The following is a 27,306-nucleotide window of genomic DNA, read 5'->3' as shown; positions in this document are numbered from 1 at the left end:
ATATTGTGTTCGATTATTATGAATTACCTCTAAGAAAACGGTCTATTGACACGCAGTTAACATGGATTTAGAAAACATCGTTCTTGAGAAACGTAACTAGCTGTTTACTCGCACGAACTGTTGAGTGCTATTGACAAGGGGTTTCAGATCGATTCCGTATTTCTGGATTTCCCATAGGCTTTTGACACTGTACAACACAAGCGGCTTGTAGTGAAATTGCGTGCTTATGGAATATCGTCTCAGTTATGTGACTGGACTCGTGATTTTCTATCAGAGAGGTCAGAGTTCGTAGTAATTGACCGAAAGGTCGAGTAAAACGGAAGTGATTTCTGGCGTTCCCCAAGGTAGTGTTATAGGCCCTTTGCTGTTCCTTATCTATACAAACGATTTGGAAAACAATCTGAGCAGCTGTCTTAGGCTGTTTGCAGATGACGCTGTCGTTTATCGACCAATAAGTCATCAGAAGGTCAAAATAAATTGCAAAAATATTTATAAAAGATATATGTATAATGCGAAAATTGGCAATTGACCCTAAGTAACTAGAAAAGTAAGGTGATGCACATGAGTGCTAAAAGGAATCCGTTAAACTTCGGTTACAGGATAAATCAGTCAAATCTAAAGGCCGTAAATTCAACTAAATACTTAGGAATTGCAATTACGAACAACTTAAATTGGAAGGAACACATAGAAAATGTTGTGGGGAAGGCTAACCAAAGACTGCTTTTTATTGGCAGGGCCCTTAGAATATGGAACAAATCTACTTACGAGACTGCCTACACTACGCTTGTCCGCCCTCTTTCAGAACACTGCTGCGCGCTGTGGGATCCTTACCAGATATGATTGATGGAATACATCGAAAAAGTTCAAAGAAGAGCAGCATGTTTTGTATTATCGGGAAATAGGGAAGAAAGTGTCACTGCAATGATACAGAATTTGGGAAGGACATCATTTAAAAAATGGCTCTGAGCACTATGGGACTTAACATCTGAGGTCAGCAGTCCCCTAGAACTTAGAACTACTTAAACCTAACTAACCTAATGATATCACACACATGCATACCCGAGGCAGGATTCGAACCTGCGACCGTAGAGGTCGCGCGTTTCCAGACTGATGTGCCTAGAACCGCTCGGCCACACCGAGCGGCCATCATTAAAACAAAGGCGTTTTTCGTTGCGGAGGAATCTTCTCACGAAATTCCAATCACCAACTTCCTCCTCCGAATGCGAAAACATTTTGTTGACGCCAACCTACATAGGGAGAAATGACCACCATTATAAAATAAAGGAAATCAGAGCTCGCACGGAAAGATATAGATGTTCGTTTTTTCAGCACGCTATACGAGATTGGAATAATAGAGAATTGTGAAGGGGGTTCCATGAACCCTCTGCCAATGATTTGCAGAGTATCAATGTTCATGTAGATGTAGACACAGGCAATCGTGATTCTCATTCCAAGCATATGATAGTATATTTACATTAGGCTACAAGAATATTAGTAAATCAAAATGTATTAAGCGGCTAAAAAGTTATGTATATGTTTATATAGTGGCACATCATTCGTTGTATATTTAAGTTGGTGGGAAGCCGTCCGCGAATCGCTAAGTGCTGGAGCAAATTGGTTGTCGCGTGGTATAGCAGGGGGCGGCCGAAAACCATACGTTCGATGTCCTCCTCCGCGCTACAAGCACATAGCGGCATCAGTCAGTTGTAGAGGTGCAGTCGGAACCGCCCGTCGTCAAAGCGGGGGCGGAACATGGTGAACAGGAACTTTCTGTGGTACAATGAAGCATCACGGACGGCCACTTATTGTTTCACGTGGTTCTCTGATCTGCCGCCGCACATGTTAGATAAGGTCTGAGTAAGGAACATGTTCGGAAGCTTTCGTCCCATGGTGACCGGAACTCGTAGTGAGGGTGTCGACAGTGTCATTGCCCCTGATACCATGATGCCCCTTTACCCACTGAATAGCGATTTTCTCGTTACGGTGCTGTACTTCTACGATATGGTCTATAATCTGCTACACGAAGTTATTCTTGGTAATATTAAAACCATGATTCTGTATGAGCAGTCTGCGAGTTATTCAGGATAATGATTTTATCTGCATCTAAGCCGTCAGCATGTTGCAGTTTCTCTTCTATTACAGTGAGCTACACTGTTAAGTATCGAGGCTCCCGGAAGGAGCTGAAATTGACCACTATGGCATGTCTGTTCGTCATGTTATTCGCTGCCGATGCCACCTGGAGTACGCCACTCACCTGTGTAGAGTAGCTGCCCATGTTCCCATCTACTACTTTTTTAAAATGCCTCCGTTAAATAAAACCCTCGCCAAGGATTTTCTGTGTGCAAAAGATGTGAAACTGATCAACTTCATCGGCAGATTAGAGGAGTTAATGAAGATAAACACTATGAGCGATGCAATGGCAAGAAAATCCCTCAGAGCGTTGGAAGATGTCCAAACTATAATGTTCACAATGAAGCGTAAAGTGGGCGATTACTTGTCATCATTGAAGATATGGTACAGAAGGTTGATGCAAAAAAAAAAAAAAAATAAATAAATAAAAAAAAAAAAATAACCAGACGCTTCATGATTTTTTCCTTATCTAATGACTTCAAGGTGACCTGGACGTAATAATGTAGCATTTGTATCCCGTACTTTCAGAGTACATAATTCTTGATCTATGAAACTTAAAACGTTGTGGTATTACATCAACACTGATTTGCATTAGGTTAAACAGCATTAGAAGTTGTATTTATTTCTCAATGAAAGTTTAATTACTGCAACACTCTGTCTATGAAATGAATTTTGAAACTACGTTCAGTTTTCAGTACCATTATCTGGACACAATGCGTCTAATATCACTTAAACTGTGCCAGGCTTCTCTCAGATCTACCTTACAGTTTATTGATGGTCATTCTTAAAGAAAACAATGGTTAGGTGAAACAAATTTTTGTTATTTTCTCAAATGTACTCCAGTATTTACTTAAGTTTTTATTTTCTGGAAGTTTAACACATTGTACAACATATACATCATACAGATGTTATTATAGTACGTTGTTGGAAACAATGGGTCGAAGACAGACATACAGGATTTGCTAATACGAATTAGCCATTAACAGGCAGTGCTCTCGCTGCCAGGCGTCCAGAGAGCCGTAGGACCCCTAATGAAGTGTCCCTCGTCCTGCAACACTACATACCAGACGCCTTCATGGCAAGGAATTACATTACGTCAACCATAATGTCGACTCTCGATAAGTCTTCCTCAATACGTCTAATCGATGTAATGGTGTCAAACCAGGACTAGATGGACAAAGGCAGTTACTTACTATGTGGTATTCAGTAATGAAAGTCTCAGTCTAGGGGTGGATGACCAGTTAATCTATGTGCGGAGACAGCTTGGCCTTCGGAACATGACAACACTTTGACTTTCTTAACACCATGCCGCAGTGCCGAGGGCGTAGTGCTTTTCATTTACCCCACCTTTCTTGGCCTCGCTCCTAGGAACAAAGTTCAAGAAAGACCATGACTCTCTGCAAGCTTGTGCAATATCGAGGGACTAACTACAAACCACAGACGTCATTATTTAACCATTTCTTCCACTTGATCTTTCCCTCAAAGTACAATATGTGGCATGAAATTGCTGTTGTTGTTTTTGAGGTGAACGGGCGCTCAACGGCGACGTTATCAACTCCCTTACAAATATTAAAAGAAACGAATGTGCGTAAAAGGCCTGAAAACGTTGTCACAATCACTCACTCAATCACTCAGTCCTACTCCACTCGCGATGAAGTTGCACGCGTATGAACACTTATACACATGTATGAACTTCATAACACGCGTAAAATTACCGAAATATGAGAGTAGCTTCTATCTGGAAGGTACATTTACGAAATAAAGAGAGAAACATTATTCGTTAACAACAGTAGGGATTGTCCGTTAAAACTGCAATTATGTTTCGTCATCTTTATCTTTTTTTCCCTTTATTGTTATTTCATGCCTCAGCTGAGGCGGGCCGGCAGCGGCCTACATACGCCGCTCTTCGGCCAAGGGATACAACATATGGACACGGAAGACAGAGAAAACATAAAAAGCATGGTAAACATATGAGGAACACTGCACAATAAATTATAAGTCGTTTGACGGAGGGCACTGTACAAGAAGGATGGCACTAGTTGAACAGACGAAGACATCCAGGTGGACTCGCGAACGTACACTCCTGGAAATGGAAAAAAGAACACATTGACACCGGTGTGTCAGACCCACCATACTTGCTCCGGACACTGCGAGAGGGCTGTACAAGCAATGATCACACGCACGGCACAGCGGACACACCAGGAACCGCGGTGTTGGCCGTCGAATGGCGCTAGCTGCGCAGCATTTGTGCACCGCCGCCGTCAGTGTCAGCCAGTTTGCCGTGGCATACGGAGCTCCATCGCAGTCTTTAACACTGGTAGCATGCCGCGACAGCGTGGACGTGAACCGTATGTGCAGTTGACGGACTTTGAGCGAGGGCGTATAGTGGGCATGCGGGAGGCCGGGTGGACGTACCGCCGAATTGCTCAACACGTGGGGCGTGAGGTCTCCACAGTACATCGATGTTGTCGCCAGTGGTCGGCGGAAGGTGCACGTGCCCGTCGACCTGGGACCGGACCGCAGCGACGCACGGATGCACGCCAAGACCGTAGGATCCTACGCAGTGCCGTAGGGGACCGCACCGACACTTCCCAGCAAATTAGGGACACTGTTGCTCCTGGGGTATCGGCGAGGACCATTCGCAACCGTCTCCATGAAGCTGGGCTACGGTCCCGCACACCGTTAGACCGTCTTCCGCTCACGCCCCAACATCGTGCAGCCCGCCTCCAGTGGTGTCGCGACAGGCGTGAATGGAGGGACGAATGGAGACGTGTCGTCTTCAGCGATGAGAGTCGCTTCTGCCTTGGTGCCAATGATGGTCGTATGCGTGTTTGGCGCCGTGCAGGTGAGCGCCACAATCAGGACTGCATACGACCGAGGCACACAGGGCCAACACCCGGCATCATGGTGTGGGGAGCGATCTCCTACACTGGCCGTACACCACTGGTGATCGTCGAGGGGACACTGAATAGTGCACGGTACATCCAAACCGTCATCGAACCCATCGTTCTACCATTCCTAGACCGGCAAGGGAACTTGCTGTTCCAACAGGACAATGCACGTCCGCATGTATCCCGTGCCACCCAACGTGCTCTAGAAGGTGTAAGTCAACTACCCTGGCCAGCAAGATCTCCGGATCTGTCCCCCATTGAGCATGTTTGGGACTGGATGAAGCGTCGTCTCACGCGGTCTGCACGTCCAGCACGAACGCTGGTCCAACTGAGGCGCGAGGTGGAAATGGCATGGCAAGCCGTTCCACAGGACTACATCCAGCATCTCTACGATCGTCTCCATGGGAGAATAGCAGCCTGCATTGCTGCGAAAGGTGGATATACACTGTACTAGTGCCGACATTGTGCATGCTCTGTTGCCTGTGTCTATGTGCCTGTGGTTCTGTCAGTGTGATCATGTGATGTATCTGACCCCAGGAATGTGTCAATAAAGTTTCCCCTTCCTGGGACAATGAATTCACGGTGTTCTTATTTCAATTTCCAGGAGTGTAGTAGAAAACACTGATGAAAGTACTGTACACAAACGGAGAGACACTCACGCACGGAAACACTGGTGACGATCATCAGCGAAGCACTCACACTGACGAAGGAGGGGGGGGGACTGCCTCCAGGTCAAAGGGAGAGGTAGGAGGGCGGGAAGGAGGGGGCTGGAGTCAGTGGGAGAAAGAAGGGAGAGCAGGAGGGAGGAGAGAGGGGAAGGTTTGGAAGCCCGGGGAGAGGGGTGGAAGCGGGAGATGTGAGAGAGAGGAAGGGGGAAAAAGGAAGGCGAGGAGGGAGAGAGGAAGCCCTGGGGGAAAAGGGGGGAATGGGAGGGGAGAGTCAGAGCTGGTAGGAGGGGTAGATGGATGGGACAAGGGCATCATCAGGGAGGGGGAGTTGGCGGAAGCCATCTTGGGAAAGGGTATGGAGGGTGTGAAGATGGAGAGCAGGTGAGATGCAAGAATACAGACATGGCAGCAGACTGGGATGGCCGAGGATGGGAGAGACAAGCGGGTGAGGGGGATCGAGCTTGCAGGAGGTGTAAAGGATCCACATCCATTTGAGGAAAAAAAAAAAGGTGCGGGAAGGGAATCAAGTCACATAGGATCCGCGTGGGGGATGGGAGACGGATGCGATAGGCAAGGCAGAGTGCGTGGCGTTCAAGGATTTGGAGGGACTTATAGTAGGCGGGAGGGGTGGAGATCCAGGCGGGATGGGCATAGCAGAGGATGGGGTGGATAAGGGATTTATAAGTGTGGAGGATAGTGGAAGGGTCCAGATCCCATGTGCGGCCAGAAAGGAGTTTGAGGAGGCAGAGTTGGGAATGTGCCTTGGCTTGGATTGTCCAGAAGTGGGGGGTCCAGGAAAGGCGATGGTCAAGGGTGACACCAAGGTACTTGAGGGTGGGGATAAGGTGAATAGGACGGCCATAGATGGTGACATAAAAATCAAGGAGGTGGAAGGAAGGGGTGGTTTTGCCTACAATGATTGCCTGGGTTTTGGAAGGATTGACCTTGAGCAGCCACTGGTTACACCAAGTGGTTAACAGGTCAAGATGGGATTGGAGAAGGTGCTGGGAGTGTTGCAGGGTGGAGTGAGGGCAAGGAAGGCAGTGTCATCGGCGTACTGGAGAAGGTGGATGGAGGATGAAGGCGGCGGCACGTCCGCCGTATATAGAAGGTAGAGAAGAGGGGAGAGGACGGAACCTCAGGGCACACCAGCGGAGGGATAGAAGGTGTAGGAATCCGTGTTATGGATGGTGATATAGGAAGGACAGTGGAAAAGAAAAGAGGCGATCAGACGAACGTAGTTAATAGGAAGTGCGAAGGTTTGGAGCTAGAAGAGGAGGCCAGAATGCCATACGTCATCTTTATCTTCACTATCAGTACTAAATGTCGGTAAATTTGGAAGCGTTATTCGGGAAGAGATTATTATTTTTTCTATTATTTTGTATAAGGATTTTTTTCAGTTATTGCCACTTAGTTGTATGTATTTTATAACTTCTCACACTTGTGTTTTTTATATTCCTTGGTGACTCAAAGCGACGTGTTTGACTTTTGATTTCAGAAATCTGCGATTTTGGAATGGACAACGATTTGTTGTTCTGTGACTGGGCAAACCGCAACGGCAGTGCCACCCAGTGGTTCACAGGAGCAGGAACGCTTTCCAACTGGCTCGGTGGGCCGCCAACAGACGCCAGCACAGCTAGTGAAAAAGGTTGACGTTACTAATTTTTGTAATTTAAACGTTGTTTACAAATAGCTATTAGCACAACATATGATTATGATTTATGTAGAAATAGTACAGTAGGAGAATATATCTCAAAATATGGTGAACATCAAATGATTCATAATCAAATAGATGCCTACTTTATAGAGCATATTTTTTATTGGACATCCGTCATATCTAGGCAGTCCGTGAAAAATGATGGTGGGAGAGTGTAAGTGGAAATAAGCAAAAAAATGGATTTTATAGAAAACTGCTCCAATATTAACGCCGGTATCTGTAGAAAATTGTCTGACAGTTTCCAGTGTAAAATTATTAGCAGCAATAAAATCTAAGAATAGCATTTGTGCCAGACATTGTAATTATGTGCAAACAGTATCGAAAAGAAATGAAATTTGAGAAACTGCGTGTCGTGCGCCTCTCTCACTTTTGCCAGAAATTGATAATACTGTTCGAAGTCTGTATAATAACAGCAACAGTTCATTGTATCTTCGATTTTAGCTTCTTGCACAGACTTCAGTGGACAGCAGTGTACATACTCGCCGATGGGGAGTTTGATAGTCATTGTTACACGTTCCTTTGTATATGGGATCCACCAATGTTACTTGGATTGTTGTTACTGAAGCACTTATGCTAACTGAAATTGAAGTTTTTTACTTGTGAGCTGAGTAATAATGCTATGTAAAAGCGCAAAATTTAACGGGAATAGCTATATTAAAAATAACTGGCAGGAATAAGTTTAGCGTGGAATTTAACTGTACTACAAGCGCAAGGTTTGAACAATCACATTTTAAAAACTGCCACTAAAGCAACTACAGGGAGCATTATAAGGACTGTCAAAAATGTTGTTACTAACAAAAAATTTGTGAAAGAAAATGAACATGAAATCACTACAGATATTAGGGTGTTTGTGGATGTCACTTGGATGAAACGAAGACACACATTCCTGCGAAGCCTGTGATAAGTTCCAACAAATGGAAAAATGTTAGAGGATATGGTGATGTCTAAATATTGTCATTTATTATTATAAGAACGACGCTGTATGATGCAGAGGCAGAAAGAAAACTGAAGGAAGCTCATTCGTGGCGCAGCACTGCTGTTACTGCCAAACCGTACACAATAAAAGCAGCGCGCAAATACTGTCTGAAAGGCACCCAAGAGTATTGCAATGGCCCCAAAAATCTGTAGAGGTAAATATATGCGAACATGTTGGCGTGTTTGTGTTTCGAGGATGCAAACTATTAGGAATGTGGTCGAGACAATGTTTGGAATGCTGGTTTTGTCGTGTGGTAAATCATTAGGCGACTTCAGCATGTTTATAGCTCATTCGTGTGCTCTGTCTCTCGAAGACTGGACAAAGTGTTTGGCAATGAGGGAGTTTCTTTGCTTTGCAGTTGAATATAAAAAATTTTGCAAGATTTTCCTAAACAGAGTAAAAACAACACTGGATAATCATTTAGGTGAATATCAAAATGATTTCAGGAAGAGCAGATAATGTCCTGCACAAATATTTAATCTGAAGTCAGTCAATCGCTACATGTTACGGAATTCAAAAGGCATAAAAACACTGTCTGATGATTTCAGAAAGCCCTTTGGTTCTCGCGGCAGAGAAACCATAGATAAACTAATCCGAGAACTTGATGAAAATTTGTATTACCAATTGTAATTAGTGAAAAACGTTAAGACACAGTACCTAAAATGAAATTTATGTAAGAAATTTCTCAGAAAGTCGAAATAAACACATGTGTACGGCAAGGCGATGACCTATCCCCACATCTATTTCATGGTGTTCTAGAGAAAATAGTGGGATTTAGAATTCAAAAACTGAATGAATATGTGATTTCACCAATACTACTGCGAAGAGGTAACAAAAAGGAAACTGTCTCACATTGGCAGATGACTTGCCATACAATGTGACATGTGCTGTGATGCAAATTAATGTATTAGAATAAATAGGCAGTACCACCAGCTTAAGAATTTCTGCAGAAGAAAGGCAATTCTTAACGAATATTACAGCTGCAACGAAATTTCCGAATACAGATACTGGCCAAATCGAGACGGCTAAAAACTAAAATATTTCGGGAAGACAATCAAAGGAAAGTGTTTGGAAGAAGCTGCTATAGAGAAAAAAATATGCAAAACGGGAAGAAAATATGTTATAGTTACAGACCCTTACAAGAAAAAAGTCTGTTTAAAAATAAAAAATAAGGCGTTACAATACAGTAGTGTGACGCCAGAATTTTCATATGCAAGCGAATGTTTAGCATTAAGCTATAATTTAGATAAATTCTAAATATTAGCAAGCCTAATCATTAGGTAAACATTAGGCCTACGACAAACTATGGAAGTTTGAAAATTACGAAGAAATGACGAAATTTATCGAAACGCACAAAAAATATCAGACGTAACTAGAAAAAGAAGGCATTTGGACATTTGTATCGAATGCAAGACAGTAGATTAACCAAAAAGATCTTCAAATATTTGTAGGATAAGAAGTCAACAAAAAATTCTATCCACAAAGTAGCAACAGGATTTGTAAAACAAATAAAAATAAAAACTGAAGAAACCACTGACAGAGAAGTGTTTAGGCGAAAAAGTATTGAATATGGAAGAATTCCAAGGTAGGAGTGTGGAGAAAATTAGTATGAAGTGATCAGAAGACAGGAAGAAAAATGATGAGGGAGTATTGGAAGAAAAAGAAAGAACAACGAACAAGAAACTGACACTGGCACGCGATAATTGGTGGGTACATCCAAGAATAAGAAACATCTTTTACTTTAACTTCTGTCATTCTGTAATTATTCTTTGAAGTTTTTCGTTCTCAGAAGAACGTAGTGATTCCCACATAATTCGAGCCAGAATAGTTCTGAAAACTGGGGATCCGTGGTCTCATTTAAATAGAAAAATAAACAATTTATTTTTCGCCACCCATTTTTAATTTTTATTTTGGTTACAAAACGACGAGTTATTTAATCCCATCGAAAATACTATTCGCTAATTGTTTTTATGATCGTATTTCGATTTACCTTTCAACGATAAAACATTTCTCATTGGACTCTAAATTTGTACTGCATATTTAATCTACATCTACATTTATACTCCGCAAGACGCCCAACGGTGTGTGGCGGAGGGCACTTCACGTGCCATTGTCATTACCTCCCTTTCCTGTTCCAATCGCGTATGGTTCGCGCGAAGAACGACTGCCGGAAAGCCTCCGTGAGCGCTCGAATCTCTCTAATTTTACATTCGTGATCTCCATGGGAGGTATAAGTAGGGGGAAGCAATATATTTGATACCTCACCCAGAAACGCACCCTCTCGAAACCTGGACAGCAAGCTACACCGCGATGCAGAGCGCCTCTCTTGCAGAGTCTGCCACTTGAGTTTGCTAAACATCTTCATAACGCTACCACGCTTACCAAATAATCCTGTGACGAAACGCGCCGCTCTTCTTTGGATCACGCCAGATTACGCTGTTCATCGCAATGTAACCAACTGAACAATTCAAAAGTTTACTGAGCCAGGCTCCACAGTCAAAGACTTTTAAAATGCATAAGCCAAGCATTTTATTTCTGGAGAAAAAGTCCAGCAACCAATGGCTTGAAGAATAATTTTGTCGGAATCCTTTAGTAATCGGCGCGAAACAAACAGATCTTTGATATATAATCCTTCGGTGATCTTAACGCGAATTTAGTGAATATAAAAATCAATAATTTTGTTGTTAATTTCCGAAAACAGAGTTTTAGTTTTAACTACGCAGGTTTTTCTTTCAACGTCTTATCGACAACTGAGTCATTACATTTGGAGCTCAACTGGAGAGGGAATTGGAGAAGGGATTTTCTGTAGTCAAGAAATCGTCCAACTTTTTCCGGAAGTGCTTGAGGAAAACCACAGGGGAAATGTGTGTGAGTGGATGGACGAAGATTTTCAGTTCACTTCTCCGAAACATGAGTACATTGCTTTATCCACTACGTCATCTCGCTCCTTAAAATTTTATTGGCTGTTTAGCTCAACAACGGGGCGTTTTATATCATAATAAACAATCAGTAAATACAAAACCATTAAAGTTGTAACTTTTTGTTGACTCAGGTGGATATGTTTTCTTCGAGACGTCGGCCCTTGGACTTATGGCTGACATGAGAGGACAAAGCGCTTTTCTCGAGAGTCCTATAATGGGATCTACTGGCGCTGACGGAAAGTGTGTCTCGTTTAGGTGAGTTTCACTACTCGTTTTCATGTCTGAAAATCATGCAAATAAACCTGTGCTTGCCCAAATTATCAACCAGCAAGCGAATCGGCCGTGTTTTACAAGAGTGTATTGTCACAGAATATGCCTCTTCGTGCTAGACAGTTCCCTGTTTGTAATACTGTTTATCGAATTCAGATGTACATTCTTCATGCACTTGCAGACACACCATTGTAATTCATCATCTGCATACTCAGGAGCTAACGACAAGCGTACCGGTGTTGGCGCTTGCCCGAGGTAGGGAAAACATCAGCCTTTTTACTCTCTTTACGTCGACTAAAGACGAGTGATTAAACATTTCAGCTTCATCATCGACGGTCTGAGCGCAGCCGGGCTGCGAGTGCTCTTGCATCCGGTCAGCGAGGATGGCAGCCCAGATGGCTTCGACCGTATTCTGTGGAGTACCAAAGATCCCACTGGCAACAACACGTGGCAGGAGGCAGAAGTCCTCTTCACGTACAGCAAGGAGCAGCGGGTATGTTTAGCACAAACGGTACTTTTAATTTAACATTCGCTTTCGCAAGAAGTTTCACATCAGTGAGACATGTCAAACCAACACAATAATATGTAAGTAATCCCTTCCCGTTATAGTCATTACCATTGCAGCATACTGACCAGTAGATCGTGCATTAGATTTCTATCGACAGCCTTAGGTGTTGGTGAGGGAAGGTCATCTGGAATTGCGTCCATTCGAAAACCTGCTTCCAGCTTTAAGAAACAAACGGCTGACCGTAAGCTTGACAGTTTGAAACACTACCTAAAAGTTCTGATGATGACTTTCAGGTGTCTTGCTGACAAAACTGAGTTTAATGTCGTGACATTGGATCACTTTAGACTAAATGGATAACAATAGACGATTCCATTCACGAGGAATAGAATTGGAGTAACCTGCTGCGTTGGTATGAGAGTGCTGTTGTTACTCTGGCTAAAATAATAGTTCTGTGTGTCACGTGACTGCCGTCTCTGTGGCTGAGTGGTCAGCTTAGTTGACTCTGCCATGCGGAGAGCCAGGCATCATTTTCCGGTACTACTAGATATTTTTTCTCGGTGGTAGGACTTGATCGAGATCTGCTCAGCTTCGTGATGTCAATGGAGAAGTTACATGGATCTGGAGTAGCGACTCACAGGCCTGCAAAACCGACAACGGCGCGGACAGCTGGTGCTGACCCCATGCGACTCCATATCGGATCCAAATGACGCCATTAGCTGAGAATGACTGCGGTCTGTCGGTCCCGCTTGGTCCCTCTGAGGCTAGAATGGCGGAGCTTAATGGTTAGTGTCACGTGATGAGGTTGTTGTCAGACACCGCCCTGACTGTCGAACGGAAGAGAAAAGGGTGCGCAAGACGCGCAGTATCAGTTCATTTAATTGTCGTCACAATGTTCGAGTGAGACGCATTAGACACTCCATCTGTGAGGATTTTTGATTTTTTGCAGACATATTGTTTATAGACAATGCATCAAGACAGTGAATCTGTTGTGATCTGTGCTTGATGTTACGGAGAAATTTGTGAGTTCCTCTTTCTGTGTCAGAATTATTTAGTCCATTTTATCATGGATATGAAATGCAATATTTTCCTTCTATCTTTGTTTGGGTCTCAGTTTCCTCTATTCTATGCAGTTGCATTTCGTTGCGTTTCTTTAATTGATATAAGACATCTATTTTCCTGATTCCCTGCTCCAACGGGCATACTCTTATTATGGCTAGCAAATTCATCCGTTGGCGTCACGAAGAGGGTGCCTGTTAACTTCAGTAGCACACCCCGTTACGTTCTTTTGACTGTCATAGCAATCTTTAAAAGATTTCATCTAAGGGTCCACGCGCTCGTACCGTACCCCACAAAACGCGCTAATACTGATTGATGATACACTCTGTTTGCAAACATGTATACATATACTCGTATATCGGCGATCACGGAGCCTGAAGTTCATGTGCCAATCTTACGATGTTCCTCCATAGATGGGGATCTTGTGCACTTTTGGATCCAGTTCTCATGGATACCGAACTGCTGAAGGTCCTTCTGCAATTCATCCTCCCACTGCTTCCTTGGTCTTCCAATTGAACGAGTTCCATCAGGCTTTCCCACAAGGACAGCTTTAGCCCGCACGTTTCTGGCCCCCTGGCTATGTGCCCTACCAGAATTATTCTCCGCTCTCATTTTCTGCACGATATTCTGTTGTTTCATCAGGTCGCACAGTTTGAGGTTCTTGCTCCTTCTCCATGTGTTCTCTTCGTGGATTGGTTCAAAGATCTTTCTCATGTTTTTCCTTTCGAAGATCAGGAGGTACTCTTCTCCTTCTTTTGTGGTGATTAACGTTTACGTCCCATATAACAACAACAGTACAATAACTGAATATAGGCTTTAAATTTGGTCCTAACTGACAGATTTTTTATGACGATACCTGCTTCAGACTGAAATTGACAATACGTTGATTAATTTCTTGTTTTAGCTGTTGAACAAGATGTCCAAGTACTTAAATTTTTCCACTCTGGTTATATTCCATATTCCTGCCTGTAATGGGGCATTATTAGGAGCTTCTCTGGATACTTCTATCACTTCAGTCTTCTCCATATTAATCCTCATTCCAGTCTTACTGACATTCTACCCGGAGTCCTCTACGGTTTCTTCCAACTCTTCCTCTTACACCGCTATGTCTTCTGTGTCGTCTGCATATCCCAATAGCTGTGTTCTTCCATTTAGCTTCACCACTTTATATTCTCTTCGCATCTCCCGAATTACTTTCTCCAGTACCAAATTGAAAATCAATGGTGAAATGAAATGATCGTATGGCATTTATTGGCCGGGGTATCCCCTTCGTGAAATGGCATCACCTTGTTCACTCCTGTTCTTATGATTCCTTGGATAGCTCCCTCTGGTATGCCACCTGGGCTTTTGTTTCTGCTGTACGCACCTTCACCAAGTTAACTTCCTTGGTATGCCAAGGATATCGATATGTCTATTTGCAACATTGACTATGTTTTTTGATTATCTTTTATTCGTTTGCTTCGATACGTGAGTTTATGGCACTTTTCATTGCTCCATATAACCACTTTCATCTATTCACAGCTGACCCGCGTATCAACTATATATAGTATGTCACAAATTAAATGTTGACACGATCATTGATCTATACTAGCTTAATTTTGTGTACGATATTAAGATACTAATTTTTGAGCTCCAAATTGTGTATCTCTGCAGATAATCCAAACACTGTACGTAGCGAACGACACATGAGATAGCAGTCGACATGCATCCAACTCCGGATCTCTAACGTGCAAATGAAGTGCGGGAATACCATAGTTGTCGTGAGCTTGCGTAAACAGTCCACTGATATCCAATGCGAATTCCAAGTACACTGACAGGCCGGTTGTCAGGAGACAGTTATGGCGCGAACTACTAAGCGTCATAAACAGCAAAAATCTGGTTCGATCATCACGGTGCCTGGATATTTTGTGGAACTGGTTCCGACTCTTTCACACATGTGCGATCGTACCGTCGTGCAGAACGACCACCATCGCCACGAGTCGTTTAGTACTGTATTTATGCCGGCAATAGAACCCATATCGACATCATTGTGTGGCAGGGATACAAGAAATAATAATTCCATGACCAAGTTTCACTTGTGACACCACATGACTGATTAGATTATAACCATTTCGGTGAGAATTCCAAAATATCATTATTTCCTGACAGCCCTTAAATAGAGATTTGCACCTGGATGAATCTGTGCAGTTTCCAGCCCTGACGTTGCTAAAAAAAATGGCTCTGAGCACTATGGCACTTAACATCTGAGGTCATCAGTCCCCTAGAACTTAGAACTACTTAAACCTAACTAGCCTAAGGACATCAACACATCCATGCCCGAGGCAGGATTCGAACCTGCGACCGTAGCGGTCGCGCGGTTCCAGACTGAAGCGCCTAGAACCGCTCGGCCCTACCGGCCGGCTGACGTTGCTATTTTTTCACTTTTCACTTTTCTGTGTTTTCCGCTTTTTAAAGTCTTCTACAACTCTCTCATTACTTCCCAGGTCATGAGTTTAATTCCAATTTGGGACACTGTAAAATTTTCGTATCACATGTGCCCCAGATCGCGAGTTAGGTACGTCTTCAAGCACTGAATGTGCAAGCAATTACATGATGCAGGACTTTTAGTTCTGTAGGTACAATATTGCACAGATTTTGCAGTACTATAGGTACATTAGTGCCATCGTCCCTCCACTTCATAAACTTTCTTCAATAACATCTCACCATATGTACTACAGTTCCCACTTTTTTTTCCAATTAGTCTAAAGAGTGTTATCTTGGCTTCGGATTCAAGGTAACATTTTTATGTAGCTAAAAACAAAGAAATAGAATAAAAATCATTTCTGTATCCAATCAGCAGTAATTGTTCAGTTTGATTTACGTCTAATCTTAAAACGTACTTGTACCATTGCAAGTGTAGACACTACAAAAGGAATTTAACCACCCCTTCTGTAGTCATGTACGGCATATAGCCTCTTTTCTTTGTTAACTCATGTCTTCACTCTCGTCCAGAGTATCTCTTCTTTAGCCACTAAAGAAGGGTAACGCATATACAGGGTGGTCAGAAACATTCTGAAAAGCTTATAAGGGTGTTTCAGGACAGGTTGTGCTGATAATTAATAGTTAAGAAAAAAATTCGATAATCTGCGCAATTTCCGAGGTAAGTAGCATTGAAGTTAGCCTATCATATCGCTGAGCGCACTATTTCAAGTGGCGCGCCAGAGACGCCGTCGCCAAAGGTTTTCTTGGTTTGGCTCGCTAAAACCGAACAAGAATGAGATACAGAAATTGGACACAAGGCGATGCTAGGAATCGAATCCGAGCGCAAGTCTCATGCGCTATCATCTACGCTATGAGAAAAAGTGCTAATTGTATCTGGCAGACCGCTTGAATTTGCCGATCAGATTTTTCTCTCCTTCATTCCCTCCCCAACAGGTGACCAAACTAACATCGCCATATTTCGTTTACTATCTTTGCGCTAAAAATGGCCAGATTCATTGGTTTCCATTTTTTTGTCAAAGTTACATGTTGCGAATGAACTTCTTTGCGGTATTCAAGTCAATGTAACTGCTCAACCATAGGCGCTCGTTGAATTTAACTACGTGGTGATGTCTAACCGGTTATATTCCCATATCAAGACACCATTGAAAATTTTGATAGTGAAGTACATACTTTATTTTCTCCCTCAGCGTCGTGAACAGCATGGGTGCCCTTGGCATAAGGACAAATCTTTGTGGTCGTCGTGGTAACTATTGATTATGATGTGTCGACAGAAGTGCCGACACAGTGTTATTTTGAGGGGGCCGATAGGCACGCTATAAGCTCACGCAGAATATCTTGATGAGACATTTCATACGATAACTATCAAACTATGTAAGGCTAATGGCGCCTTGCTAGGTCGTAGCCATGGACTTAGCTGAAGGCTATTCTAACTGTCTCTCGGCAAATGAGAGAAAGGCTTCGTCAGTGTAGTCGCTAGCAAAGTCGTCGTACAACTGGGGCGAGTCCTATTCCGTATCTCGAGACCTGCCTTGTGGTGGCGCTCGGTCTGCGATCACACAGTGGCGACTCGCGGGTCCGACATGTACTAAATGGACCGCGGCCGATTTAAGCTACCACCTAGCAAGTGTGGTGTCTGGCGGTGACCCCACAGAATACCCAAGCCTTCATGCAAGATATTCTCTACATCAGAGACATGTGGAACACTTAAGAAGTCTACACAGTCGATTTCCTAAGAGGTCAGCCATTGGACTCTCCAGTAAGCAGAGAAAATGCTGTATGAAAAACTCGTATAAACTGTTAACATCCACGTGCAGGTAACATAACTAAAATCGAGTTCCACGCTTTAAAAAAAATAGAAAAAAGATCGCACAACGATATGACCTTGGACCATATTGTGTGTTGGCCAGTACACAGTCCAGAATTGCTCAGATACATCTGCAACAACGTACACATCTGTCTCTATATATAGCCTTCGATTTTGAGGTCAGTTATGACATCGCCTTTTAGTTTACTACGGAACGCAGAAATATCGAATAGCACAGTTTCAAGAGTTTCTTCTTAGGATCCATGTATTTGTGTCAAAAAACAAATTTGCGTTTAAGTTTCAGAAATTTTATACATCATCGGAATGCACAGCCACAGAAAATTCATGTCTCCTAACTTTAAGTCCCAACTAGTTATCAAGCGTTGTGCTTCGTGGTGAATCGTCGATTGACTTCAGTATGCGTCACTTTATGTAGCGGGAGGGGACGTGGGATAAAAGGAAGGAAGCAACACACAAATTTCCGTTGATTAAAGTTAGTTTGTCATTGTTGTTCAGCACCCAATTTAATATATCGTTTACGTTATCAATAGCACACATGAAATAAATGTTTTTTTTTTTGCTGATGATATCTTTCTTACTCTTCTTAAGAAGGCATCCCCATGAACCATGCACCTTGCAGAGATGGGATGACTTGCATATCTCAGTGATGCAGGTAGCTGTACCATAAGTGCAGCCACAATGGAGAAGTATTCGTGGAGCGGCCGTACTAACGCATGGTTCCTGAACAGACCGTTTCAGTAGTTTTAGGGGCAGCATACTGAATGGTTAACTAATGTGGCCTTCTAACATTAGCAAAATGGCCTTGCTTGTTGGTACTGCAAACGGCTGAAAGCAAACGGAAACTACAACCGTTATTTTTTTTTTCATGAGAGAATGAAGCTCTACTGTATGGTTTAATGATCATATCATCTTTTTGAGTAAGATATTCCCCATTCGGATCTCTAGGTGGGGACTACTGTGTAGGATATCGTCATCAGAACAAACAAAATTGGCATTCTGACAAATGGTGAGGGTTTTGGACACAAAAGCAACTGAGTATTCCACCTCATAAACCACGTGGGCCAGGACTACCCCCATCGCATAGTCTCATACCTCTTCTGTGAGGATAAGAAGTTTTGTAGGGTCACATGCTGTGAGGCATAAGGAGCAAAGAAGAACCTGTTTTAACTGTCTCAAAGCTTTGTCACACACTGGAATCCATTGCCAGTGGACGTTTTTCCACAATAGGCGATGAAGTGGTTTGGCAGTGGTATCGACATAGAGAATACTCTTTCAGTTGTAATTTAATTGCCCAACACTGATTTCAGCTGGCTGGTATTCGTAGGAGCTGGAAGTTTATGTACTGCTTCAATGTACTGAGACGTGGATAAGATGTCGAAAGCACTGAAAATGTGTCTGAGATATTGAACTTGGGGAACAAAGAAACAAAACTTTTCCTTGTTACATTTTGGATTGGTCTGTTGGAGTAGTATCAATAGAGCGTCCCAATTGTTGGCGGGGTACAGGGCATCTTTGCCTGCAATGAGAATGTCTTAATTCGCTGTCCCTGGGACATCACGAGTGAGGTGCTCCATATATCGTTGAAATATCCCCGGGGCGCTGGCTATACCAAAGGCAAGTTTGTTGTACTGAAAAACGCAAATAGAGGTTTGATTACTACGTTGCGTCGGGATTCTCCATCCAATACCAATTGAAGTTATGCATCCCTCAGATCAATTTCTGCTAACACTTTTCCACCCAATAGACAGATCATGATGTCTTTTACCTTAGGTATCAGGTACGCATCAATGATTCATTGGGCGTTGCTGGTTGTCTTAAAATCTTCACAGATGCGTAAGGTACCCTTTGGTTTTTCAACACTAACAGCTAGTGTGGCCCATTGGCTGTTGGAGACTGGAGTGCCTGTGCCTCATCTTGCAGGCGCTGTAATTCTTTCTGAAATTCATCCCTGAGCGCAAATGGAACATTTCTATCCCTAAAAAATTTCGGCATTGCCATGAAAGAAGAAGTTAAGTGCCATAGCGCTCAGTCATTTGAACAATTTGAACCAAAAGAGGATTGTGAAAACACAGAGTTGAATTTAGAAAAAAAAAAATCTTTGAGTTACAGCTTTGTTCCCAAGGAGTTGACATTGGTGGCAGAGTCATCAGTTTCTAACTCAAGTGCATGAAAAAGATCCATGCCTAAGAAACTGCTAGGTCTCAGGGCATCCTTCACCAAAATCCTGGCCTTGATGTGTGACTGATACGGTACTTGGCTGTGAAATTATAAATCAATCTTTATGTCATGGCTATGACTCCACATTGGGGCACCCAAGGGATGGAGGGGAGGTGACCTGACACTATCCTATGAGCCTCTATCGATAATGGTTACAGCAGTCCCTGTACCTATTTGCAAGGAGATGGGTATGTTATTGATTTTGACAGTTAACATGAGACTTTCTGTAGAGTGTGGGAGCTCTGATTGAATATATGACATGTATGGATACATATGGATATGTTGCTGCCCCCATGTCTGACGGATCCACTCAAGTGCTCTCCACTGACACCTTCAAAATTGATTGACACACTTTGGCCCTCTGTCCGGATTTCCCACATGAGGTGCAATTTACTCTCTAGTAATGGTATTGGTGTTGCTGATGACTGATAAAACAATGGCTGCAGGAAGGAAAGTGTTGGAGACAGTGCATGGGTGCTGTGTCTTTTGTAAGTCTGAATGGACAAGTGTCTACAACTGAGTTTGTGGACATGTCGTCTGAGTTGCAAACACTTATGAGAGATTTTATACAGTAGTCAAGGATCAAAGAGACTGTTTTAATGGCTTGATAATGGGGAGACAAATTTGTAGACATAAGTCCTTGAGTTTGAAGGGACAAGTTCTAACACTATCATCCAGGGTATATACCAAAATCGTATCTCTAACCAAGGGAGGAGCATGTGACTGGTTGCACCCAGGGTTACTCCTCCCACCAATCCCCTCCTCCAACACCCTCTCGCCTGTCCGGTTATTTCCTGATGCACAAAGCATCAGGTGGCAGCAACTCTTTGATATTGATGTCTGGGAAATTCCTGTCGAAACAAATGCTCTCTCTCTCTCTCTCTCTCTCTCTCTCTCTCTCTCAAAAGGTTACTTCCTGACCAGTAACAACACTAAACCCACTTTTGTCCTGAACAAAGTGGCATTTACTGGGTAAACCCCCAGCCCTCCCCATATAATTACCTGCACTCCGTCAAATTAATTGACTAATTAATTAAATCGATGCCTTCTGTGTTGGCCGGCAACGGCCTTGCCGCAGTGGATACACCGGTTCCCGTGAGATCACCGAAGTTAAGCGCTGTTGGGCGTGGCCGGTACTTGGATGGGTGACCATCCAGCCGCCGTGCGCTGTTGCCATTTTTTGGGGTGCACTCAGCCTCGTGATGCCAATTGAGGAGCTACTCGACCGAATAGTAGCGGCTCCGGTCACAGAATACCATCATAACGACCGGGAGAGCGGTGTGCTGATCACACGCCCCTCCTATCCGCATCCTCAACTGAGGATGACACGGCGGTCGGATGGTCCCGATGGGCCACTTGTGGCCTGAAGACGGAGTGAGTGCTCTGTGTTGGCCAGTTTTCCCTTGCTTCCTACTGGTGGATACTAGGACTGGTGTATTTGGCATGAAATCCTGGAGCCATTCAGGATTCGATTACGCAATTGCCCAGTTTCTAAGCTCTACTCTTCCCCCTTCTGGATTTTCCTTGTCTCCTATTGCTGGATATTGGCATAGTTACGTCGTTTGGAGGGGAAATTCATTACGTTAGAGGCAGACGAAGATAGTAGTGAGAATTTCAGATTTCAGCTCAGTTGTGATATATCCTTAAACAATTTGCAGAAGATGGGGCAGGGGTATGACTAGAGTATGCTCGTAGTACCACTATCGGAAATAATAAATTGTTTAATCGGGAATTTGACGACGTGATTCGAAGTGGCGCTTTGTAAAGTGATAGTTGTAATTTCAAATTTCGACGAAAATTTATACCGTCCCGGTTGTGTAACTTCCGACCACCTTCAGGTCTAGTAAGTGTGTTTTTTAAAGCGCTATAGAATTTCAAAGTTGGTTCTCTCTGCTACAGCAGTAAGAAGATGGAGTGCAAAGAGTCTATTGCGTGATAGGATTGTAACAAAAACAAATCTACCGTTATTTTAATAAATACTACTCCACCTTTCCCCTGTTCGAAAGAGTCCACTGGAATGTACTGAGTAACACTCAGTTCCACTCACAGCAGCAGTCACAACATGAAAAGGGCGCTTTGTAAATACATAAACTTAAACCACGATCGATTCCATAGTAGCTGTCACGGCTAGATGTCGGAGATCGTGGAAACTTCCGCACGCCACCATGCGCCCTGCCGCACACTGGTCACTCCGGCAACTGCACGCTCATTGCCCGGACGTTCAGAGGTCGCAGAGACAGCCGCTGTCACCTCTCAGCCGTCAGCTAGTCAATTTTCATGACATAAGCGGTGAGGGGGGGGGGGGGGGGGGATTATCGTCCAGTGCAGACACTCGCCATATTCAACACTCTCAAATTCCTACGTGAAAATCGAAGAATGCTCGCAGCACACGCGGTCACGAAGGTTGCCCAACACATACTGAATATTAGTTCGCTATCCACACGTCGAAAGGGCGACACGGTTAGGTCGACTGCATCCTCGTACATGCCCGGTCAGTTTGGGAGACAGCTACCTCCGTCATGCACCCGGACACGAAGCAGTGTCATGCTAGGAAACCACCCATATAATTACAACTAAATACTACAATTGCAGCACCAATCTAGTGATATTCAACAATGAGCTGACTATCGGAAATAGCTCCTTTTGACGACTGTGGCTCTGGAAACATCAATTGCCCACATATTTCTATATCCTCCTTATGACTGGACATAATTTTCCACGTAAAATCCGTCATACTCTTTACGGCTATCGACGCATCGAAACAGCAATTTCCACGTCAAATCTATACACCCCTTACGACCAGACATAGTCCCACCCACATCATTTTCTTTGCACGTGTCGAAATACTGACCACAGTAACTTAACACCAAAACTCGTACGCATTTCAGACAAGCAGTGCGATTATCGTTTATATGCCTATAGCGTCCGAAAAAATTATGGTATGCCCACAGACGCACACCGCCTAGGTGTATCGATTCACCTAAGTTCTACGAAATTATTTAACATTTAGGTTCTTCCAGCCAATCAGATTCGAGAACAGACTGCAGGTATTTTCCAGTCAGCCCTTCCGGAAGGTGCTGCATCCCGCCAAGACACTCTCAAACAAGTGATGTAAAGTACAGGCGTCCGGCACTATGTGATAACCAACAGGGATACCGCGGATGAAAGGATTGGAAGACATCACCGATATGGGCTGGTGTAACGTAATAAACATCGCAGTCGATAGTGCGAAAAGAACATGCGAGGAAATGGTAAGGGGAGCCGACGAGAGGACGTTCTGTGTATCCTTTATGTTACAACTGTATTGCTTGCCCCTTACGGTCAGATACACCCGTCAATGCGTTGAAATCACAGTTCCTCACGTCAAATCTACCCTCCCCTTACGGCTAGACATACGTAACTTTTTACAGGAATGTTATCTGATCACTTCCCACACGAGTCTGGTGATGTGTCAGAACACTAATCACAGTAACGTTACGTACCAACACCAAAACATTCCCGACAAGTAGCGCGATTCTCGCTTATAGGTGGATATTGCCCGAACCATTATGGTACGTCCACACTTACAACCCATGGATACCGTTTCGTATGGCCTACCACGTCTTTCCACTAGCAAAACCCTGCCGCTACATCGTTGTTACGAGATATTCGTAGAGGAATAAACGGCCTATTTACAATTAAAAATCCCTTGAGTCTTATGTTAATTATACATACGTTCTTGCACGATAGGCAAATTTGCCAGATCAAGAACTACTGACATCCACAGAGAAGTCAGGGACCCTTGATAATTCTCACGAAATCTCATCGCATTCTGACAGCACTGTTCCATAGTTAGAAGGCTGTCTAGGCCTCCACCCGTCACTGACTAGGTAGAGAGCTATGACAAAGATAAAAACAGGACATAAAGTTACAGGAGGAAATTCACAACCATGCAGAATCGTGGACTCCTTAAGGAAATTCATAAGCATAAAACCCACAATTTATCGATGTCAAATGACAGTTTATAAATATCCCCCTGTACTTATCCTGAGCTCCTTTATCATATTCCTATGATTACCATGTTAGAAATACGACTTTCAATACATCGTGGACAGCATAGTCTCTCTCTCTCTCTCTCTCTCTCTCTCTCTCCCTTCGCCATTTTTGTAACATCCAACGAAATAAAACTACGAACTATAAGGACTTCGCCAACGGCACCTGGTAGATAGCGCAATAAGATTTTACTGCATCTCTCTCTTCCACTACAGCAGAAATAAATACTGTCTGTATGCTGACATCGACCACATGTGGTGATCCCATTGGTCCACTGGAGTAGGTGGCTAGTGAACGAAGTCGCTTCCACGATCCCGCGAAAGGTTTGTCGCCTGTATTGGAGGAAGACCATGTCCCACCGACTATCAGTCATCGAGGGTTCTTGTTTCATGAGCAGTTTAATACAGTTTTTTGCTGTAACATATCAAAGCAATGTATGACTATAGCTGTGTACACAGCCATACATTTTGTTTCTTTACCATGACTTTGAGGTCTGTGACAGGCGTTAAACCGACATTAACACGTTTCGATCCATTGGCTCTCACAGAAAGCTGGACATCGCATGGTGTAAACTAAGCTACTCCCACAACACACAGTGTAGTTGAAATAAATGACAGAGGCGGTGTTTCTTATTGACAAAAATGTGGAAGACATCGCAATATATGGAAACTGGAATAGTTTGCTGCGTTGTGGAGCGTTTCCAAACAGCTGTCCGAAGGCAATGACCTCTACATTTAATCTCATCTTCCACAGCGACAGGATAGCAGATGTCTGCTGTTCCGTTTTCGAAGAGAACCAGAGCATTGATTCCCCATATTGGTGGCGCATGTTGCACCCAGGTGTAAGATCGCTGTTTTGGTGTCCTAGGTGGTAGTCATCCTGACCTCCAAATCTTTGGACACTGCGTCTTTCATTTTTATGACTTACAGCGCAAAACCATATGTGGACCAAAGGGGTATTCTGCAGTACTTAAACCCACAGAGCGTTGATAGTATGTACTATAAATTGTCAATCCCACTTTGGAGGAATGGAAAGATTTTCGTACACCCATACGAGCATGTAAGTAACCTCATCCTTCCACATTTTGTCGTATTTTCATCAGTTTTACGTATTTCCCATCAATGTTCGAAATTTTATCTGGTTTTCTGTAATTTCAACACGTTTCAACCTATTATTCAAGGGTCAAATCACCAGTCTCGACGAGTTGTCACGTCAACAAAACATCTCATCTCGTTGATCTCGTGATGCTATCTGCCATTGACATTGCAGCATGGGTCTCAATTTCTGTATCATTGCCAAATCACTCCCTCCATTACTTTGCGAGGGTCATACACAGGTGGATACATCATGAACCCTGTTACATTGCCTACATCACATGACACAAATACTGTTTCTTAGCCTAGAAAATAGCTATGAGCAGAGAGGAGGCGCAAAAACTACGTTCCTCTGCTTAAACACCTTATAAATTCGGTAAGATTTTATTACGATTTGCCCTCTGCCTCTGTGATAATGCGAGTCACGAAGTATTCTCACGTTCTTAGGATAAAGTCGGGGATTGAAAGATTTCACCGTCACCTTTGATGATTACCACCCCAACAAACGAATCATATCCGTAGCAGAACTCCGTGCTCTATTTCGAAACGAGCTGTCACTGTAGTATCCAGATTTCATCATAAGTGCTACATCACACATGATCTCTCTAGATGCATGCTTGCTGAGGAGGTAAGCACTCCTTATTGGTGTATAGTAGGTACGAGCCTGATAAATTTGAGAGTATTGTGGTTACATAACAGACGATTAAGATGGTGTATAGTAGGTACGAGCCTGATAAATTTGAGAGTATTGTGGTTACATAACAGAAGATTAAGAAGAAGAAACGTATGGTTCATGCATGATGGAGCTCCAGACGGAAGGAATTTGAAACATGTTACGTATATCACTTGTGTTACCAATTCTGTTGTATTGCTGCAGTGTTTCGATTCCACACAAAGAAAGAAGTGGGAATATAAAAATGATCACAGAACATGAACACAAACTCCAAATGCTACACGGTTTCTGCACTTAAGCATGCTATAGTGTTAAAGCAGTGTGATTTCCGATGTGTTAGTCACATCGAATGAAATGATGTTAATGCTCCAATGCGGGAAATATGTTTTCAAAACCTGCCATACATTCAGCCTTCAAATTTTCTATCCCGCTCAGTATGGTGAGAAACTTTAATGGTATCTTCTACACTAACTTCTACACCAAAGGAAAAGAAACATAGATTCTTTGTGATACATGCGCTATAATACTTTCCAGAAGTGTATAGCGGCTACTGTTCACATCCGATTATGGTTTGACAATTATGCTGTGTTCGCATTAGTCCTATAAAGTGATCTTCAGCAACGGAAAATCCAAGAGACAAGAATTAGACAAACTCGTAGCAGCGGTGTTTGACATATGAAATAACACGCCATGCTGCATTAACTCCGTGAACAGAACATAATCTCTTCTACACACAACACCTGTCAAGCAAATGTAAACAGAGGGACTGAAATACCTCACAAATTCCTGTCACTAACTTGGAATCACTGTAGTTATGAAGTTGAAGACTCGCTTATGTCCGAGATGTGGCAATGGAATGGAGTACTTTGCATTCATCTATGTTCGCGTAGAGGAGAGTGCGGAAACAGGTTTTCCATCGGTTTGATGGCTATGAGTCATCACACATCCGTTGGAAGTCCTTGCCTGACTGTGGTACGGAGAGGTTCAGTATTAACGATTGCACATAGATAGCGCTCTAAGTCACACACAGAACATGCTATTGTATACGAGTCGAACGCACATCATATCACAAAATTGATACAGCCTGTGAGAACAACAGAAAAAAATTAACTGTGTTACAAATAACCTTCCGCAATAACTCCGTCTTTCTAGAATACATCATCAGTCAACCATTAAATTATACCTTGTTACAACCCCTGTCAACAGGTTATTCCATCTACTTTCTATCATCCTTTGACCCAGACCTATGTCAATTTAGAGGCAGATGGTTCTCTTTTTCAGTGTCAAAGACAGCAGTCAACTTGTATGTATCCCTATTACCTCAATAAACATACAGCAGAATGTTGTTAAAAAAACATCCAGCAACTCTTCTCTCGGGTATTCATTAGCCAACACCGCATCGTTGTGATTGGTAGAGAGTACAGAGAAGCACATTGTAAATACAGTTTGTTAGAGTTTTAAAAAAGGAAACAGCCTTACACGGGGTCAATCACGTGATCCATTGGATGTTGTAATCTCCAAGCTGGTAATACAGTGCTCTCTAGCTAGGGGTTCCTTATAAAAATCTGTAAAGTTTTTGCCGATAACTTTGATGTCACACTTGGGCTTGTGATCCGACAAATATACATTTATTACTTTACATTTGGTGGTCATACACGTTAAACAGTCTATTCCAGCCGTCTTATAGTTGTCCACGAAAAATGCCTACTTCCCTGGCTCCCGGTGTTTCCACGTCAATTTCTCGCATTCCTCTCGCTGTCACATACTCGTTCCCAACTATAGGCGATTTTTAATTGTAATTACGCCGTTTATTCCTTAACGAATATCTTGTAATAACGATGTAGCGC

General features: G+C 43.1%; 1 protein-coding gene and 1 pseudogene across 1 annotated transcript in view; both read left to right on the top strand.

Annotated features, from left to right (window-relative positions):
- The window catches only part of LOC124722099 (MAM and LDL-receptor class A domain-containing protein 1-like), a 339,161-nt gene that overhangs the window by 48,163 nt on the left and 263,692 nt on the right, over nt 1–27,306 (top strand). The window contains exons 4-6 of the mRNA XM_047247296.1: nt 7,188–7,337; nt 11,435–11,558; nt 11,895–12,066. Coding sequence (XP_047103252.1) covers nt 7,188–7,337; nt 11,435–11,558; nt 11,895–12,066 — 446 coding nt within the window. The remainder of the gene's footprint in view (nt 1–7,187; nt 7,338–11,434; nt 11,559–11,894; nt 12,067–27,306) is intronic.
- On the top strand, nt 20,720–20,836 carry LOC124723778 (annotated as a pseudogene).

The sequence above is a fragment of the Schistocerca piceifrons genome, chromosome X (assembly GCF_021461385.2).
Source record: "Schistocerca piceifrons isolate TAMUIC-IGC-003096 chromosome X, iqSchPice1.1, whole genome shotgun sequence".
In the NCBI taxonomy this organism is placed as follows: Eukaryota; Metazoa; Arthropoda; class Insecta; order Orthoptera; family Acrididae; genus Schistocerca; species Schistocerca piceifrons.
This window is presented reverse-complemented; position numbering and strand designations above follow the sequence as displayed.